Raw genomic sequence first — 20008 nt, 5'->3', positions numbered from 1 at the left:
AAGAATCAGGAAGTGCTTTAATGCTGACACTTTCATTTTCAGTGAGCTCTGGGACATTTTACCATTTTGAAGAGCAATGAGAATTTTTTTTCTGAATTTACATTTTTAGACCCAATTTTGAGCCCACTCACTGGGCCTCGCTGAAAACATTCGTTTAAGAAAGAATGTTGAGGAATGGAAGTAAATAAATATAATTTGAGATTTTCAACAAGAAATAATAACGTGCAGTACTTTATTTTAAAAAAATTTAGAAGGTGAAAACAGTCATTTAGAAAATTCACGGACAACAACGATAATTCGATTTCAGAGCTTCTACATGACAGCAGGCTAACCAATAGAGAAAGACATTTTGGGTAATTACTAACACTGTCAATTTGTGCTATAAACCGTGTAGCCTATTGGGTGGTTGTTTATTAAACCGTATGGTAAGTTGAACCCCCCAAAATGTCAATGTGAGTCTGTATGTGTCAGTCCTGTGTATTGACATACCTGTACTCACCTTAAGTCATTTTGAATAAGCGCCATCTTACCATTGAGCCGGAAATCTTACCATTGAGCCGGAAATGACATTGCCAAGCATTTTCTTTGGGAGTGGCTTTTAATCTTGTGTCCATCTTAGATCTTGTGGTATTGAATGATAAGCAATGTCAAAAATTTCAAGGATAACCAACAGGTACTGACTGCAACGGCATGGTGTGTTTGTGGTACGGCAAATACGCAACGCAGTGCACTAAATGGAACGTAACATGCTCCGTTGAAATCGACACATTTGTTTGTGTATCTTGGTTATGGAAATTGTCAGCATGCTACACTATTGTTATGAGTGTGTGTCACATTCTTCTTGGTGTTTACCCGTAATTGGCTGGTTACCCTGCGTCACGCGATCAACATCCCGCCAGCACTAAAATGTGGCAGGATGAGGGTTTATTTACCATTTCAAACTGTTCTTTGGCAAAACAAAACGAACGGTACTGATTGGTGGAAACATGTTTTTTCGGGGCAACAATACACTTGGCGCATGATGGGAAGGCAGAAGGTCAACAGGGGAAACCAACCTTGTGTCGTTTGCGTTATCATTTTTGGAGAAAGCTGTTCCTCATTGTCATGGAGCCTATCGGATGTTTTTGTGGCGACTAGGAGTTGGGTCGAGTACGTGTAAATCCATGACCAGCACCGTACCAACACCCGCAGAGGACAAGCCACCCTATACAGATGGCCTCAAGGACAATTAGCAGTAATGATTGGTTGCCACATAAATGAGGAGATTTCTATTTGCCACTGCACTTGCTGATGATCACACACCAAATGCCGCTGACAACAACATGATTTAAATAAGCAGACGCGCGCAGGCAGCAAAAAGTGTCGATCGCAAAGGATGAAGGTGGAACTTTAAATCATCAACATATACCAGACTATCACGAAGAATAAAGTGATGAGACAAACTGCACGGCCATCTAAAATATTGTCTCTTCAATCAACCCCCTTCCTTGCAAGATATCTTCATCCCCTAAACCCTGACCACCCCCCCACCCCCCTCCCCTCTTGAATGAGCCTGGCAAACAATCCCCTTGTTAGCAAACTGTTAAGACAGCCGCTTGGTACACAAATTGCGCTCGACCAAGCGAATTTGTTTTGCAAGGGTGACCTGTTTAATCATCTCATTTTCTTTGGCGGACATTTATTCATCTGGTTTCCACGGTTACAGGGAACATTAAGGGGCTACAGTAATAAGGCTGGAGAGTCAAACAGGTAATAAAAAAATTAACGCCATTTTCCAGCAGCCGAGGACAGTGGGTGAAATGAATCAAGGGAGAGGGGAGCGGAGCAGCGAGGGGAGCTGGGGCGTCGGGGGTGGTGCCGGTGGGGGGGGGTTCCAATATTGTCCAAACAATAAGCCTAAGCGGTTATTTTACTCTGTAGATCAGGTGCTGCTGTTATGGACATGACACTTTGAGCGCTGAGCAGCAGAGATAAAGCTTTTAAAGTGGCCGTCCTCCTTTTTTTATTGTCATTTAGCGATTACATATCAGAACAATTAAAAGTTAGCCCAAGATATGTATTAACTTTGCTCCTTTTTTTTTTTTTTTTTTTTTTTAATTATTATTTCTCCTACGCTTCCGAAGGGAGATCATTTGCGGCCGTGGAAAGGTGGCGTGCCAATATCATACATGACATTTAGAAGCCCCGCTGAGAAATGTTTGGTCCTCGCGGGGTGAATCATGTTGCCTAATATTGTCTGCTGAACAACTGCGGGAGAAAAACAAAAATAGACATGAGAATATCAAGTTTATGCCTCTCAAACTAGTACAAACTGTGACCTACGCACCAATCCAAAGAGTCCCCACTTCTTGCCAAATATAGAAAATTCCGGCACAATAGGGGGAACAGGTGCTGAAGGCCTACAGAAAGTGACGGAGCTGCTGAAGGCCAAATAAGGCAGTGGGAAACATTGCACCCAGGCGCCAAACACCCAACTGTAATGTGATTTTTCTGATAACCGCCACCACTTCCAAACGGTCTCCTGCGCAATCGCTCTCCCGGCTTGAGACAACAATTCACCACTGTTTTCCTCTTAAATAATAGACGAACAAGAGAAAACAAGCAAGACATTTTATGCATTACTCATTTCTCCACTCCTTCCAAAAGTATTTTTGATTGACAACAGGTCTTTGGCACTCCTAAAATATGCACAAATGTTCTCAACCTAACCCTTAATCATTTAAATGGTCTGGTTTAACCAGTATTTGGGCATTTTATGACTCTGCCAACACCTGTCCCCAACCCGGGTGGAAAAACAAACCAACATTAAATTCTTTGTGTTGCGTATACATTTTTGCGGGGGTGGCTGAGCCCGTGTGACTGAGGTCAGGGAAGGAAACGCAACCGCACCGAGACAATGACTCTCGGGAGTGGGGAAGGCGACCCGAACATCCACACACACGCACACGCACCGATGCAGGATAGACACTTGAACACATCCTCGCGTGTCACAAGGAGCGCTTGCCCCCACCCCACCCCCCCCCACCATCACGCCTCCACTGTGGAAGGGGCCCTGCGAAATGAACTCCCCGAGTACATGCCGGGCAAAATCCCCACAAGGGGACACAGAACGGACAACAGATAGGGAGGGGATAAAAAAAAAAAAAAAAAGCTTAGCTGCGCAGCCACGGGACTGCCAACTGTTCTTCTAACAGCCTCTTAACAGGTGTAGCCTCCAGAACCATGTAATCCTATCAAGTTACCAACCAAAAAAAAAGAAAAGAAATACAGCAAACTCCTGCTCCGCTCTGTCTCTTGGTTATCCTTCTCTTTCTCTCTTTGCGTTGGCACGGACAAAAATGAGCAGCTGGCCTTCAGATTTAACACACACCGAGAGGAGGAATCATTGCTGACCTTAATGTCACCACGAAGCAAAAGCAGGAGGTGGAAGCTGGAAGTGGAGGATGAGTGCAGGCAGTGTTTAGACATTCATGTTTGCAGTCAATTACGGATGAGGACAGGGCTACTGGCTGTGTAACTCAGCAGAACAAATATTTCCTCACTACCAGCGCAAGGGAGAGAAGGGGCGAAAAGCATTCTCTCTTCCTTACGTTTTCATCAAGAAGCAAAGGCACACAGTCACACGCGCAAATATGCGACAATGAAGTTGAGAAAAAAACAAAAAAAACAATGGAATATGGGGCCGGCCCCACATGCTGCTGCGGTTGTAGGGATGAGAGGGTCAAGAGATGGTGACCGGTGAGCGTCCTTGCCAAACTCCGCATCCACTGCCCCTTTGCATCAAAGTTGCGACCCGTCACATTCCGCTGCAGCTAACGTACGCGCGGCCCGCCCGGTTTGCACCTCAAGACCCGCTGCCACATTTAAAAGGATTAGTCACCACATTTTGCGTCGGCTTAATCTCTCTTTCAGCCCGCCTAATAAGTGCGCCTCGATAAGCGAAGCATGCAAATTCATTCATGGCCGGTGGAGACCGCGCTTTCAGACAAACACGCCAAAGTCTTCCACTCTGCTAATTACCTCTTCATTTTCCATTTTGCTCTCTTATATGGCATATCAATGACTTGAGATTATTTCTCTCCCCTTTCTCCCTGTGAAATTTGAATTTGGGTAGGTAAGATTAAGAGAAAGATACAAGTTATGGCAGGAGGCGTCTTTATTTTTTTTTTTTTTCTTTTGTGGAATTTTAGTATAAATTTGAATTTGTTGTTCCGGATAAAAGTGCACAATGAAACCTTTTCAGTTGGATAAAAACAATCATACTCCAACATGATATGTGAAAAAAAAAAAGTGTTTGTTGTTTTATATTTGAGACACTAAAAGACAGAAGGTGTAGTAACCTGTTTATCATTCCGTAATATTTCCGTGCAGAGTATTAATTAGGCCATTAGTCCATATTGGTGACGGGGAGCTTTGAGGTTTTAATTAGGTGCCGGCCACTGCATGAGTGCACAGCCGTGAAGAAAGGGGGTGTTGATGCCACTTGCCTTACTCGTGGCCCATATCAAGTAGCCGCCAACACTTTGACGACTGCAGTAAGATGCGGGACAGCCCACGTGCATCTGGACTTTATTCCACTGTTTGATCTCACTTGTTTCTTTAAAAACATTTAAAAGGCCACTTGATGACTGGGCACATGCTCAATCAGGACTGCGCTGTCCATCTCTCTCCGTCTACCCCGAACACACACACACCCACACACACACACTTTTGCACGTATATGCGCACGCACACACACATGCATGCAGTTCCCTCCCCTTGTCTCCTGTCTGTGTTCCCTCTCTTCTCCCTCTGCACAAACCAAGCAAAACACACACACGCACACACACACAAGCACACACACACACACACAAGCAAAACATCAACCAAGCGGTGCGAGCGGACCATAAAACTCCACAAACATATAAGCTGCATATAACTAGTGTATTTTGCAATAATCTTCAACCAGTGTCTCTCTTCTTTAACCTTACATCTGGCAAATTCTATTTAAACATCAAATAGATGAAATGAGTCTAAAACAAAACTTTCTGAAATGAAAAAATCAATCTTGAAATGTTAGATATATGAATTAATTAATATGTAATCATTTTGTGATTGCTCCTGTAAAGAAAAATCAAGTCATTAAAATATTTAAGGAGATTTTTTTGGGAGGAGGGGGTGAGTTGAGCATGCTATTGCCTCATTTAACCGAATTCATTTTTACCTTTTTGTTTTGACAGAAGAAAAAAATTAAAGCATTTTAAAGACGTAAATGTTTTTTTTGTTTGTTTTTTTAATCAGTTGACGGAGCCTCGTTGCTCTTCATAGAATATATGGCATCGCCAGGAGAAATTGTCATGAAAGAGGTTGAAGATAATGACTCACTTTTTTCACATGTAAATGGCTGCCTGTTAAATTTATTTCAAAACTCTGTTAATCTGCTGTACACAACATTCTTATTAGCATAACCCAGTCCCCCAATAAAAAAAAAAAAATCTGGCTAGTTTAATTAAAAAATGTAAATTTACTGTCATCCGAGGAGCAGGAGAAATAGGAGCGCAACAGCATATTTTATTGCTTGGACATCAAAATGATTCAGGTTATGGCTAAATTGTGATATAAGGTTATTGAGGCCCTTCAGACCACGACTTGTTTTCCTCCCTCATTTCATTCTGGTTTTGTAGAAGGCCATAAAAGATGGAGGGTGCCACAAAGGGTTAATGAGACAACTCCGTGAGGGTGAAAGCAATCAACATTATGACTCATATGGGGGGGGGGGGAGAAAAGCATCTTCCGAACTGGCGAAAAGTTTCAAATTAGGGTGTGTCGCGATAAGAGTCTCGCTCCACTCTTGTTATTCTTGACTAAAAGTGCACAGCGCTCACCGACAGTGACAACACATGACAGGCGAGCCCGTAAGCCTGACTCGCATGAGTTTGTGGTCCCGTTGCGCTCGTGGACAAGATCTACTTAAATGTCACGTGAACTGGCCTCATTAGAACCTCTTTAATTTCTCCATTGTGACGAGCTCAAGTGCCAATAAGACGGACTCTGAACAACAAGAAAACAACAAAAAAAAAACTGCTAACAGAGGGACTTCATAAGTGTCACACAGACATATTAAAAATAACAGCCTGAAGCAAAAGACGACGAGAGTGAATTACAGTTTAGGAAAAAAATGTAAGCCAAATAATAATTCAGCATCTTAATATATTTGTAAAACAATATTATTTATGATCGTGCAGCTACACAGCAAATATTTTCATAACTTCTCATATAACCATACATAACTACGCTAGCTATAATACATATATACAGTACATATATTTTTTTCAAATGAAAAATATAATATGTAAAGTTCTGTAAAAGGTGACACATTGTGTAGTTATACTAAATAAAAAGTAGAGCAACTACTCATACACACAAACACACACACACACTCACCAGTAAGTGCACTTCAACAAAAAAGACACCCGTATAAACTTTACACACAAACACACACGCAAAACAGAACGGACTACCGGTAGATGTTACTGTGCTATAGTAATTATTAAAATAAAAGTGAGCCCTTCCCCGAAGAAGAAAATACAATGACACCCAGACGCTTTAATTCAGATTACAGGAGGACAAGCGTATCTCCAGAAGTGACAAATAAGCAGCATTACTGCCACAATGCCATTCACCGGAAACCAAGTGTGCCGGTATACAGTATTTTAATTTGATCTTCCCTCCTAAGTGAATATCACTGAACAGCACATACACTATTCAGAATTACCTGAAAAGGTGGTCAGAGTGACTGGCCTGCACCATTTACATGTGTGACAACAAAACAGTTTGTTTGCTTTGTCCCCTTGGCAACAAATCCTTAGGCCATTCATTCTATCCTAATGGCATTGTCAGTCCCTCTGTGGAGAAAACCAACACCTGTATTTGTACAGTACAAATATGCTGGCCTGCTCACAAACAGATGAGAATTTATTTGGGAAAGAAAACAAAGAATGTGTCAGGCAAGAGAAAATGAAACTGGTCTTGTGAACTTTCTCCGCATGTGTGCTTTATGGTGTCAACACTGAGTGGAACGGGAGGCAATCATATTTGATATTGCAGTCACCTTTGGGCACTCTGAAAAGTGCTATAAATAAGGGTGTTGCAACATTTAGGTATATTGTATACAGTATGCCGTCCTCGCTGGCACATAGTTTAATCATGAACAACTTCCCCTTGAGTGTGTGTGCGTGCGTGCGTGTGTGTTTAGGTGTGTTTGAGGGAGCGAGATAAAGGCACACCTTTAACTGTCTGCATTAAAAAAAAAACATACCTGGCAAAGTGGGAAAAGAAGAGGAGTACTCACCATATTCAGGGAAGTCGAAGTTAAATCCTCTCAGACATGTAACTTTCATAATACTACTCAACTCTGGTGGAAAGTCATTCAAATGTTGCTCGGTGGAGGGGCAGATAAAGCGGAAAAGTGACTACAACAAAAAAAAAAGGGGGCTTCCTTCAATCATGCACTAAACTCCTTGACATGTAATCTGTCAATAGTTTGTTGCTGCGATAATGCCGGCTGCCACAGCAGATTTGATTGGCAGCTTCGGCACTGGCCCCTCCTTCCCGTGGCTTGGGGGAGGTAGGTGAAAGAAACGGGAGCCTCCCCCTTCCCTTTCTCTCTCTCTCTCTCTCTCTCTCTCTCTCTCTCTCTCTCTCTCTCTCTCTCTCTCTCTCTCTCTCTCTCTGTTGCGTTTGCCTCTCTCTCGCCCTCTGCTTTGCTTCCATGCACACACGCACAGACCAAGCTGCTGGTGATGTCGTCTCAATAGGCTGATAGGAAATTATGGCAGAGGAGCCCCTGCGCTCTTATTTTTTTTTTTTTAACTCCCTCCCTCAGTGGGCTGGCCTTTTCCATCTTTGTGCTCTTCTAGCCTTTCAACTCTCTCGGGGAGGAGCCTGTGCTGCCTCCATTCAAATTAGGGGAGGCCTTTTTTTCCCCCTTCTTTTGGGGAGAAATAAGTATTTTATGCATATTCACAGTCTTTATAACACAGCAGGATATACAGAATGGGTCCTACATCAAATATTACTTTGTTAAAAGACTAAATTGTGATTAAGCAAAAACGATTTCTCCTTTAGAGTACACAGCAACAAAACCTTGATTATTCATTGTGATAATCACCATTATTATATATCATTTAATTGTATTTATCTTAGCGCATCCGCCTCACAGTACAGAGGTCATTGCTTTGAATCCGGGGTCTGGCCTTCATGTAATGAAGTTTGCATGTTCTCCCGTACATGCGTGTGTTTTTCCGGTCATCAGGATCCCTCCCACATTTCAAAAACATGCGGTTAATTGAAGACTCTAAATTGTCCGTGGGTGTGTATGTGAGTGTGAATGGCTGTTTGTCTATTTGTGTCCTGCGATTGCCGGGCTATCAGTTCAGGGTCTCTCACCCAATCACAGCTGGGATAAGTAGCAGCATGAATGAATGAATGAATGCATGGATTAATTAATTAATTAACGAATGAATGAATGTGAAATGTTTTATATATATATATATATATATATATATATATATATATATATATATATATATATATATATATATATATATATATATATATATATATATATATAAAGACCCCTTTCTGTCTGTTTTAAAACCCGTTTGAAGACACATTTCTATTCTTGGGTTTTTGAACCGACGTGAGATTGACAGTTTTTGGCAGTTTTCCGGTGTCTACTGTGTATGGTAATTTGTGTTTTAATTTATTGCTTCCACTTGTATGTTTTTGCTATTTTGTTATTGTTATGTAAAGTGCTTTGTTACAGCTGTAGCTTTTATGAACTGAGCTAAAAAAAATAAGGTTGTATTGTATTGTATTGTATTGTACTTTCAAGATCAATTTTCTAGTTTTTTCCAGTACCCTCCAAAAGGCGAAAATCATTGTGAATCAATCCATAGCCTTGTTATTTGAGGTCACCAAATGCTGTCCATCGGAAAAATACTTCATTATACTTCATTAATAAAAAAATGAAGCAGTTTCTGTAGACTAACTACTCAATGGCATTGGTGTTTGCTAAAATGTCTCCATTTGTGTTGTTTTATCAATTTTCTTGTTTTTTTCCCTTACTTACAGCACTCAATGACATCGAACATCACACATTCATTCACACTGCATTTCTACTTGTAAACTGCAAAATGTGATATAAATACACTCACCCTCAAAATGTAAATTTCACTCATTTATTTACAAAACTGTTCCATATTAATATAAGGATAACGTATCAAAGGAAAATATTTTGTTTGTATCACAATACCTCAGTCACCTTTCATTATAGATATTGATATTGATAGATATTGCCTTATAACTGTGGCTAATCACTATGTTACCATTTTAATGTAACTAACAAAAAGACAATAGTTAACTTTTTTTTGCTTCCACTGAGATAGCCAGACAAGTTAAGTAGACAACAAAAATAATAGATCAAGAAATGCATACGATCATGTTGTATAAAAACTCTAAATCATTCATATTAAATCAGCTCTAGGTTACAAATTATACAGTACATGCCCGTCACAGTACAGACAAGTACAACAACCCTTTCAGTAGATCTTGACGCTTCTTTCGTAACGTCAAAAACAGGGGGCAATTTTAAAACAGGTTACCTTTCGTGAAAATACCTTTTACCAGGTGGACCTAAGGCTACTGTTCAAATATTTAGGCTACAAACGTCTGTTTTTAATACATGTCTCTCTCTTTAGGTTTTTTATGGTTTTAATTCCACTTACATGTTACCAATTAAAATAAAATCAGATTACCAAACATGAAAATATAAATGTCAATTTAGCTGAAGGCCAGCCATGGCACTCAGTCTTTACCTTAAGCCCGGTCCACACGGAAGGATAATCGGCCTGATTTTAGCCCTGAATCTCCCCTCCTGACAATCGTAGGTCAGCCCCGATTCTCGTAAATGGCTCCAAATCAGAAAGCGAGGTGACGGCGTGGCAAAGAAGCACGTGGGAATTCAAATTGAAAACATTCATTGCGCAACAGAGCCCAATGTCTTTTCTTTTTGAGTCACTTTTTTACGTTAAAAAGAATCCACAAACAAGCGCCACCATCAAGACCCCTGCTTCCTCTTTGTTTGCCATGTTTTTTTACATGAAGTCGCTTTTAATCTCGAGGGGTTTTGCAAGATTTTCAGTTTGATGTGAGAATATCCGTGATCAAGCGTATAGCTTTCATTTTTCATTTTCATTTTCATTTTTTTATTCTGACTACTATTGTGTTTGTGGAATATAGCACTTGTTGCACTTGTTTTCCGATATCTCAGGGGGCGGTCATTTTGTCACTTCTGTTGACTGAAAATGACATCACAGTTGCTCTGGGCTCAGGTAACGACCAATCACGGCTCACCTGTTTTCTGAAGCTGAGCCATGACTGGTCGTTACCTGAGCCGTGTGCAACTGTGATGTCATTTCCAATCGACAGAAGTGACAAAATGGCCGGCCCCTGGGATGGATGAAAATGGGTGGATTTTGCTGCTTAACTGATATGCCCAAAACGTCCATTTTATAATTAGCCTATTGAGTCAAACTGCCGAGAACTATGATGAACACTTCAAAGCAAGCATTTTTCAAACCTTGAAAACACAACATTAAAATCCAAGCATTTTCAAGGTTTTCAAGCACCCATACGAACCCTGGTTATAACTACAATCTTTCTCAGTACCGCTCGCGTTATTTTCGAATGACTGGTGTCACATGATCGGAAATCAGCTTTAGTAGATGGAATCAAGGTCACGCGAGAATATCGTGAGGCACGATAGTGAGAATCTCGCAAGAGCAAGCAGACAACAGTTTGCAAATTGCGGGAGCAACTAAGTACAACCCCATTAACCCATTAAGGACGGGAGCGCAAAACCGCGTTTCTACCACTATAGCCGGGAGCGCTGTTGCATGTTTCTTCCTTTAAAGCCGGCAGAGCGTATACGTCATTTTCTTTTTTTAATCCAATTCTCGTCTCTTAGCCAATGAAATGCATCAGAATATACATGCGGTGGTGTCGTGAGTTGTTGGAGAATATCCAGAATTTTTTTGAGGATTAATGGAGGTACAGTCGATTGCAGGAGGTCTGCTATAAGTCACAGCAGTGATATAGACGACACGAGCGCGGACTTTAAAGCCGTGAAACCATCCAAACATGATGTATGGTTAAGATATATGTTTGTAAATAATGACGATTTCAATGTCTTTCTAAGACAATACAGCATGGTAATTACCATTCGATTTAAAAAAGAATAAAAATAGTGCATCACTTGAATCTTCGACTGAAACAGTAAAGTTTAATAAACTCGTGTCTGTGTGAAAGACACATGTTGAAGCTCTCAAATTCTTTTGGAATTATTTTTCTATCTTCTACAGGGGCTGAGATATTAATTATTTTGTAGGTGGCAAAAATGTCAGGTTTTCAAGGGTGACTCCAGAGACGACCGTAGGTTTTAGAGAGATGTCTCATAAGGGGCTTCAGGCTTTCATGGATTGAAAATAATATATTGTAGCATTAAAAAAAAAATTAAACATGATAAAATTGACATTGGCCAGACATATTCGCAATTTACGGTGCATATGTTTGAAAAGGTGTTTCCACCTGTACAAATAACGCCGAACGCGTACAACTTGACAGGTATGACGGCGAAGCCATGCTAATTGCAAAGCTAACTTTGACTGACACGGCTAGTGTGTTTAATTCTGGAATTAAGTCATTACACTTTTCACAGACTTCTGGCTGCAACCGCATTAAAGCGGAGAATATCCAACTCTGAGCAACAAAATAGTAAGCAAATGAATAAGTGTCTGGACTCCGGAGAGAAAACTTTTACTTTTTATCAAAAACATTCAATTGCCTTTTTATCAAAAACATTCAGTTGCCTTGCTTCTTTAGCTTATTGGTAGCTATTACAAATTACCATTTCAATTAGTATTTTGTGTTTACACTTACAGCTAGACCCCCTTCACCCCAACAGCAAAGGGATAAAACAAACCATTGACACTTAGGGTCAGGGTAATAAAGTTACTTAACAATTTTAATGTGATTCTCAAATGAGCACCAGAGGATGTTGTTTGGTGCTCACTTTTTTTCCCGATCCACCGACCATATCCATTCTGCCTATCCACAGTCTATGAGTGACCCCTCACAGCCTTTATGAAGTCAAAATAAAAAGTTTGCGCTGATGTGCATGTGTAAGTGAAAAAGAGCAACACTTTGTATTATGTTGGGACTATGTTGGTTTTTTTCACCACTCAAGAAGCTATTAAAAAAAATTAATAAAAAAGAATAGCATCAAAATTAACTGTGATCCTCACGCTAGCAACATTCTTATTGCTTATATGGAGGAAAGAGGGTAATTTGCCGTGGTGATGATTTGGGAGTCCTACTTCTCCATTGTTGCAGTCCCTAAATCTTTTTTGAACCATGGACCACTTTCATGTAAATATTCATTCATGTAAATATTTATGTACAGATACCATCACAGGCTCTGTGCAGCAATACTGACATTCGCACAAAACCCGCCACCTCATCGGTGGCCTCTCCGCGCCCAGCCACCCTCACCACCCCGCAAGTGGTGCCGTTTGCAGCACATGCATGCGGCTGAGCTCAACTGAACTGAGAAGGAAAGGAACAAATTAGTTCATTAAGTGATTCCATATGTTCCGCCCAAAAGACTTTTCCATCTGAATGAGGCGTTCACAAATGACACAACACTACTTAAGCCCCATCTACCACATAGCTCCGCCCCCAAAACAGGAAAATGCAAAATGCTTGGTACACAAATGCGCAGTGACACACTTGAATGTGATGTGCATTTAATATCTTAGGTACAAATGTGCAAATGTGCACTACTTATGAGCACCCCGGCTTATTACTACCTTAAGAAGTACAGTACATTAAAAAATGCCTGTAATAAAGATCAGGTGTGTCTTAAAATCACCAAGTGTCAATAAAAAGAGGGGAAGAAAGAAAATAAACATGTTTATGACTTTTTAGCTTAAAGCAAATAAGTTTCATCTCTCACGCAAATAGAGTTCCCACGTCATATAATACTCTCTTTCGGTGCCTCCCTCTGATAAGCTATCATTTTTCGTTGTAATTTCAGGTGAAATGATAAAGGGCGGCTGTTACCAGGTGACAATGAATACTTTAGAAGCCAAACCTCGTATTTGCCTGGCAGTTTTTTTCCGCAGTGGCATGCAAAGTGCCTCTGGACCATTTGGACATAATACCCCTGTACTGTCAACATGACTTGTAGTATAAAGAATGCAGAGTTTACAAAAGGGCAAACCATTGGATCAAGGTAGTAGCTAACTAGTATTTTGTCGCTGTCACGTGAAAAGCGCGTATCTCCATTTTTTTTCATTTTCTTATTTTTACATGAATCATGTTTCTGCGTTACAGACATCGTATTAAAGTGAAAATTTTAAAAAGTTTCCAGAATTGGAGATAAGTGTTTTTCACAGGACAGCGACGATTTACTAGAGAGAGAAAAGAGGAAATGAACAAGTTTATGGCTGTGAACCAGCATGCAATGATACACAGTGCTGGCTACAGCTGAGTGTTGTCAGCAAAAAAAAAAAAAAAAAAAAAAGTATGTACATAAAACAAGTTTTGGTTCATTTCTAAAATTTGATGACTCGTCTGATATCATAAAGGGAAAACAGGCTCTCTTTGAGGAAAATGTATAATGCTTGCCTTGTTAATGCTGTTATCAACTTGATCTGCTTCGATCCAGTTCATACATGACAACTTATGTAATGCTTGTTAAAAACATATAAGTATCCTCAGTTTTATCAAAACTACAAAATTCTGAAAATGTTGTTTCATGTAAGCGACGTTTTTACTTTGATTTGGATTTAAACACCCTCTTAATCTTTACTGGAGAATGGGAAGGGACAATGTATGCATTCCATCCAAGTCATTTTTTTGGTTTGGTGTTTTAATAGTACCTGTTCAAATGAAATCAAGCACTAATGTAAAGTAAAATGTAAAAATATACACCCACACAATCATCGAAAGTGACAAGCAAATGGCAGCTACAGCAAGCAGTCAACAGCTCACTAGCTAGTGGCTAACAAAAGAAGCCAATTTAGGAGTCTACATTTCATTCAGCGCTCCTTATCAAACATTGCAAACAATTGTAAATCAAATGTAAATCCCCAGTCACAGGAGAAAAGCCACATAAACATCATTTGTTCACAAAAATGTAAATCTACCCGATACTGTCTGGGAGTCCTATCAAGAAAAAGTGGGGGAACAAAATTATGGAGTAGCAATCTACCGAAATAAAAGCAGTGAAAAGCGCTAAACATTGGCCAACAGAAACAAAACTTTTGATCAGTAAGCCACGTGACCACTGGCAATCCTCTATGATAATCATACCACTAAAACACTGTCTGGAATGATCTACTACGACACCGTCCACTTAACTGACACCGCGTCATTTAATTATTATTTTTTAATTACCGGTATACGTACTTATTTCACTTAACTTTCAGGTGGACATTGTTTTTCACTTATCATCGTCACCCTTTCAGAAAAAAAAGTGTTTCAAAACAGCAAGATCTTCATCGAAGATAAAAGGTGCAGCTGACATCAGCTCACAACAATGGAATCCACACACCAGGTGCACTGGTGGCTCATATGATGATGTCACATGATGACTATTCATTCAATTTTGGTCAAACACCAAATTGAACAATTTTTAGAGTGTTTAAAATTCAATGTAGCACTACATCTAAAAGAGTGTTATTTGTGCCTCTGATGAGATCGTACATGATGTGTTTCCATGGTGATGCTAATCTGAGAAGCAGAGTTTCAGTATCTATGTAAAACCAAGACCAAAAACTATGACTGTGTGCTTTGGCAAGTTAAGCAGTTATTCCATACTTACAGTCAAGTTAGTTTTATACAATGTAGACATTATAACACGTATCGAAAGAAGATGTTTTGACTTGGACTCAAACCAGAATAATTGCTAACCATATAATTAATGAGGCTTGATGCTTTTGAAATTCCACGACTCTATAAAAGAAACAAGGAACTTCTCACAACAGAATCTTCACTCCTAGCACGTGGTGTCATGTTGCCAAACAGATAATTATGCACATTTGTCAGTCCGGTGCCATTAAAACATTGAAAACAAAGTGACATTAGAGCACAACATAACTATCCTCCACAACATGGACATATTGTAAAGGACATTTTGTGAATTTACAAGGGAAAAGGTAACTGTTATGCGCTTTAAAAAAGGAAAGTTACATTTTCATGCTTCTTTTTGGTAGAGTTCAATTAGACTAAACTGTTTTCTTACATAAGTAAAAGCTATGCCAGTGCAATAAGAAAAAACTAAGATATGAATAAAGTCATCCGTGTCCATTCATCTATTTCAAAGAAGGGCAACTTAAATGATGGGGGGGGGCTCCAATTTTTCAATCAGCACTACTGTGGAGCCACATTGGACCACGCACTTCCTATAAAGACATAGGACAGAAATTTCAAACACATGCATACTGTCGATCTATTTTTTATCGAACCAATGCACATCACAGTATCTTAATGTATTTCATTTTTCATAATACATTTCTCAATGGATTTGTAAAAGAGCCAGCCTTCAACAACAAAGGGTTGGAACAATAAAAAAAAAAAAAACTTTCTGTGATTTTTTTTTTTCCAGTGTAAAGAGCTTTTTTGTGATTTTTGTGCATAAATCAACTGACTTAAAATGTAAACATTATTCAGTTACTATGCATGTGATTCCAAATCTGCTAAAAATATTAGGCCTTATCACATTGCAGTACAGGGCAGTATAAGACCAGATGCAAACATAACTAAGCGATGTCAACCATTTAGTGGTGAATGGTGATATTACAACTTAAATATATACATTGGACCTGCACTCTTAATGGGGGATAAGTACTGGGCTGTCCCACAAAAGTGAAAATCTGCATATATTTGACACCCATTGAAATGCATTGAAAAAAAACAACATAATTTTTTGCTTGGTTTTTAGTAGACAAAGAAATTCTTCCAAAATCGCTGATAAAATATTGACCAAAAACTTGATAAAATAAAAAATCTCCCAAAAAGTGAATCTGCGGGTACCGAACCGTGAATATGCGGGGTTCAACTGTAGTAGAGGTTTATAATTTTCCCCCAGGTTGCCAATTGGCCATTCCTCAACTATTATCTATACAACAGTCACCGGTAACGGAGGTTTATCCAAGCTGACTTCAGACAAGAGGTGGAATTCACACTGGGCATAAAAAGTAATAAAACAGTATACACTGTAGCCTGACATAGGCTGGATTTTCACAATATGATTTGGATAGGCATCAGGGCAGTGTAAAACAAATGAGAATGATGATCGGAATTAGGCCTTGATTATATGAGGACAGAAATCTGTTATGAACTGAACATTTACCAATAAGACTGCATAGCTAGTCAATGCTAGTCAGGTGTCATCAAGGTGCAGTGATTAACAACATATACACGTACACACACACACACACACACACACACACACCTTTCTAAAACCCCTATACCATGGTAAAAGGAAAGCTGGGAAGGCCAAAACGAAAAGCTCGGAGGGCCGCTAAATGAGAAAACAATGTCAGCCAGCGTAGTAATGCCCACGTTCCCCAGGGAACAATCAGTCCAGACCAAACTGAACTCTATGTCATCACGTTTGTTTTGTTGACGTCATTATTGCTGGTCAATGTTGTGGCTTCTGTCCCTGTCCCAACGTGTAGTGCTTTCACTGCTTTTTGAACATGTGTAAATATGGGTTGTTTCTGGTGTTTGCCCAATGTAAGCAAGATGGGTCATATGGGTTCAAAGGAGATTATTGTAATAATTTGACAGTTCCAAAAAAATGGACGTAATGTAGGCACAAATTGGGAATAAAGATTTGTTGTGTACCCCGGCCAAGTAACAATTCCAGTCAGGATTTTGAAAAAGACACAAACAGTCTTATATTACGGTGGTGGATATAAATGCATCTTTGCATTTTTTTGGGCAATATCCAGAATGTTCCATTAAGACTTGTGATCCAGTGGAAATCAAAGTAATGGAAAACAATGTGGCTAAAGTCACCAGCATTAGACATTTCTATTGTAGAGCGCTCTTCTTTGATGGAATGTCCTTTAAGAATATGTTGTGCTGAATGTCTGTCCAGTTGCAGTCCATCATTAAAAAAGTCAAAAGACATATCTACAGTATCATTTGAGTGGACTTGGAGGGACACATTCTATTCAAGTGGCAACATCCTCAGCAGGGAGAGTGGATGCAGCACAACCCTCTAACTCTGGCGCTGCCATCTTTGGGGGCCAAAGCATTACTTTTCAAAAGGAGCTGTGGGGGCTTTTCGTTTGATGTGGCCCCAGTGTATTGTATGCTGCATGCAGGAGAATGTTGAGGGCAAGGTGGAGCGTGTACGTGTGTGAATGTGCGCGTGTGCTGCCGTGCATGTGACATGGCAGGGGTGCATCAGTCAAAGGGCCAGCGGGGCCAGACGTTTGGCTGCCCCTCACAGTGCTCTCCAGGAGGGGCTGGTCTGGTGCAAGGCCCACTCAGAAGCCTCCGTTCCAGGGACAAAGGCTACGGTCCAGTTGAAAGATGTGAATTCTGTGGCTTTTGTGCCCAAAGCCCAGAGACATGCCGAGTGAGAAATCTGACCTTTGCCGGGAGTCAGACTGTGTTTCTCGAACCCTTTGCCGTCCACCGGCACCTCGGGCCAAAGAGTACGCGGCAGAGAAGGGGGGGGGGGGGTGTCGTGCAAGAGCGGGCTGAGGGTGGAGCTCAGCCCCGACAGGTGGATGTTCCGGTTGGTCGGTTGGCTGGTTTTTGGCAGGGTGGGAGGTTGGGGAACAGCGTAAGGAACTTCCACCGCATCTAACTTTAAAGACAACAAATTAAGAGTTTGTGTTTTCAGCAGGCAATTGACAAGTTTATTCTTGATATTCACTGACATGTTGCTGTCAAATTGGAAAGGAAATTGAACGTGTAAAAGCTTAATTTTGAAGCAGGGTCTTTTAAAGTGGGATTCAACAAGAGTTCAGCCTCGTGTTATTCAAGGTTGCCTATGATGTGGGATATTATTCCCTCTCACGTCTGTTTAGAATGCATTATATATTTATTTTGGTGCAGGGACTGAGCTGAATATTAAACTTAAAGCCAGCTCGATGGTGATGATGATGATGATGATGATTATGATTACGAGGACGACGATGATGATGATGGCAATGCAACAGCACCTCTTGATGATTGTCATTTGCATCACTCCTGACAATGATTCCTCACAATCTCGTTTGATTTTTATAATTGCTGTGTATACATCGACTTACCCGCACTATGAAAATCACAACAGAATCTCATTATGGTTACACACTTGGAAGCAATTAACATGGAGTTTGTCTGGTGCATAAGTCATATTAGAACATGCTGCAACGGCTTTCTTTTATTTGCGCACTGTTTATGCTAGTGCATGAATTATGACATAGTATGTTAGTTGGCAGCACTGTGCTGAGAGCAGAGATTTTGTAGATAGAACAGGCCTATGTTTTAGAGTAATATATTTTTCTTGACACAGCTTTCATCCCCCGGCCGTAATCATCATATCTCCCCCATTGCTCTCCCGGATGCAGACATCCATAATGCAATCTTCCTAATTTTGATCCCTCGCAATCTGGTTTTTAAAAGGGAGGTGGGGGGGGGGGGGGGTGGGGACATATTTCTGAAGGCTTGCTCGGTAATCATTTTAGACAGATAGCCTTTCCCATCGCAGATGAGCAAATATTTGTAAACCAGCTATCTAATGGAAAATTATAGTGAAATTAGAGTGAAATTCATGACAGTGAAATCCGATTAGGTGTAATTCTATTATGCCATCTTAGCCCACACAGCATATTTTTGTCGAGTTTTTTCCATAAATACCTATGCCAGGGGTCCCGCTAATCAAATAAAAATGAAATTCATCTCCCCATTAAATTCAATTAGCTGCAATTTCTAAAGCCTAACAAAGATTTTAATTACTAAATTATAAAATTCTCCCTGGCCAAATTGGGTAGAGAAATAGTGCATCGCCTGCATGTGAAAAACAATCCCATGAAAGGAAATTGTTGATCAAAAAAGATATCCAGGGGAAAATAACATTAGGGAGAGCACTGGGGCCCTTATTCAGCGAGTCTGGGTGGGGAGTGACGTGTGCCAAGCGCTAGGCTCTTGGGCCGCAGGAAATGAACTTAGCTGAGATTCTCTCTGTCTCTAAATGTCTGCCCTCAGAGTTATTATGCTGTAATTGACTAATTGACACCTTAATTTCATTTATGGGGCTCCTGTGTTCATAAGGCAACCTCTGGGTGGGGCAGTGGTCTTGCCGGCGTCCATGACACCAGGTGGGGCCCGGGGCCTTCGGCTATGTCCTTCTCAGTTGGTGATTATTCATGTGATAATGAATATGTACAGGAGAACAAAGTGACTTAGCTGAGGCTTAAGCGGCATCATACTTGAAGGCTTAAATCCCTCTCATGCTGATGGCTAGAAACCATGCACATGATTGACAATGATTGCATGGACGGCGATGCCGTGTAAAGATGGTGAAGCCTGGCCGTGCAGGAAGACGGAACTTAAAAGTGCAGTGAAAACTGCTGCCGACTGAGCAAATATAAAGTTACCTTTGTACAAATACAAAATACAAATAATATATATTGCATGCAGTGAAACCCTGCATGTCTGTGGTTCGAAATTTGCAAAAGCGCATATTCGCTGAATTTTTTAGGGCGATGCTATCCTCTGTTATTCACTGAGAAGTTTGACTATTTGCTGTTTTTGTGCTCAAGCTAAAACAAGTCGATCACTTTGGTACCATATTTGTGTTGTTGTTAGGTTAATTCATCGATGGTGTTTTTTCATCTGTGTTTGAGGTGGCTTGTTTTGTTGGCGGTCCTTGGATGCAGCTAGTGCAAAGCCAAAAGTG

The 20008-nt window shown here is 40.4% G+C and overlaps 1 protein-coding gene across 4 annotated transcripts in view; it reads right to left on the bottom strand.

The window, feature by feature from the left end:
- casz1 (castor zinc finger 1) overlaps positions 1-20008 on the bottom strand; it is a 215964-nt gene that overhangs the window by 73437 nt on the left and 122519 nt on the right. Inside the window, exon 1 of one of the 4 annotated variants that reach the window (XM_086051143.1) lies at positions 7331-7809. The exons of the other annotated variants lie outside the window; for them this stretch is intronic. Coding sequence (XP_085907269.1) covers positions 7331-7379 — 49 coding nt within the window. The 5' untranslated portion in view covers positions 7380-7809. Of the gene's footprint in view, positions 1-7330; positions 7810-20008 lie in introns of those variants that run through there. 4 annotated transcript variants of the gene reach the window in all.

The sequence above is a fragment of the Filicampus tigris genome, chromosome 1, assembly GCF_054856515.1.
Source record: "Filicampus tigris isolate MCC_2025a chromosome 1, RoL_Ftig_1.0, whole genome shotgun sequence".
NCBI classification, from domain to species: domain Eukaryota; kingdom Metazoa; phylum Chordata; class Actinopteri; order Syngnathiformes; family Syngnathidae; genus Filicampus; species Filicampus tigris.
The sequence above is the reverse complement of the archived record's forward strand: the minus strand, read 5'-3'. Positions and strand labels throughout refer to the sequence as shown.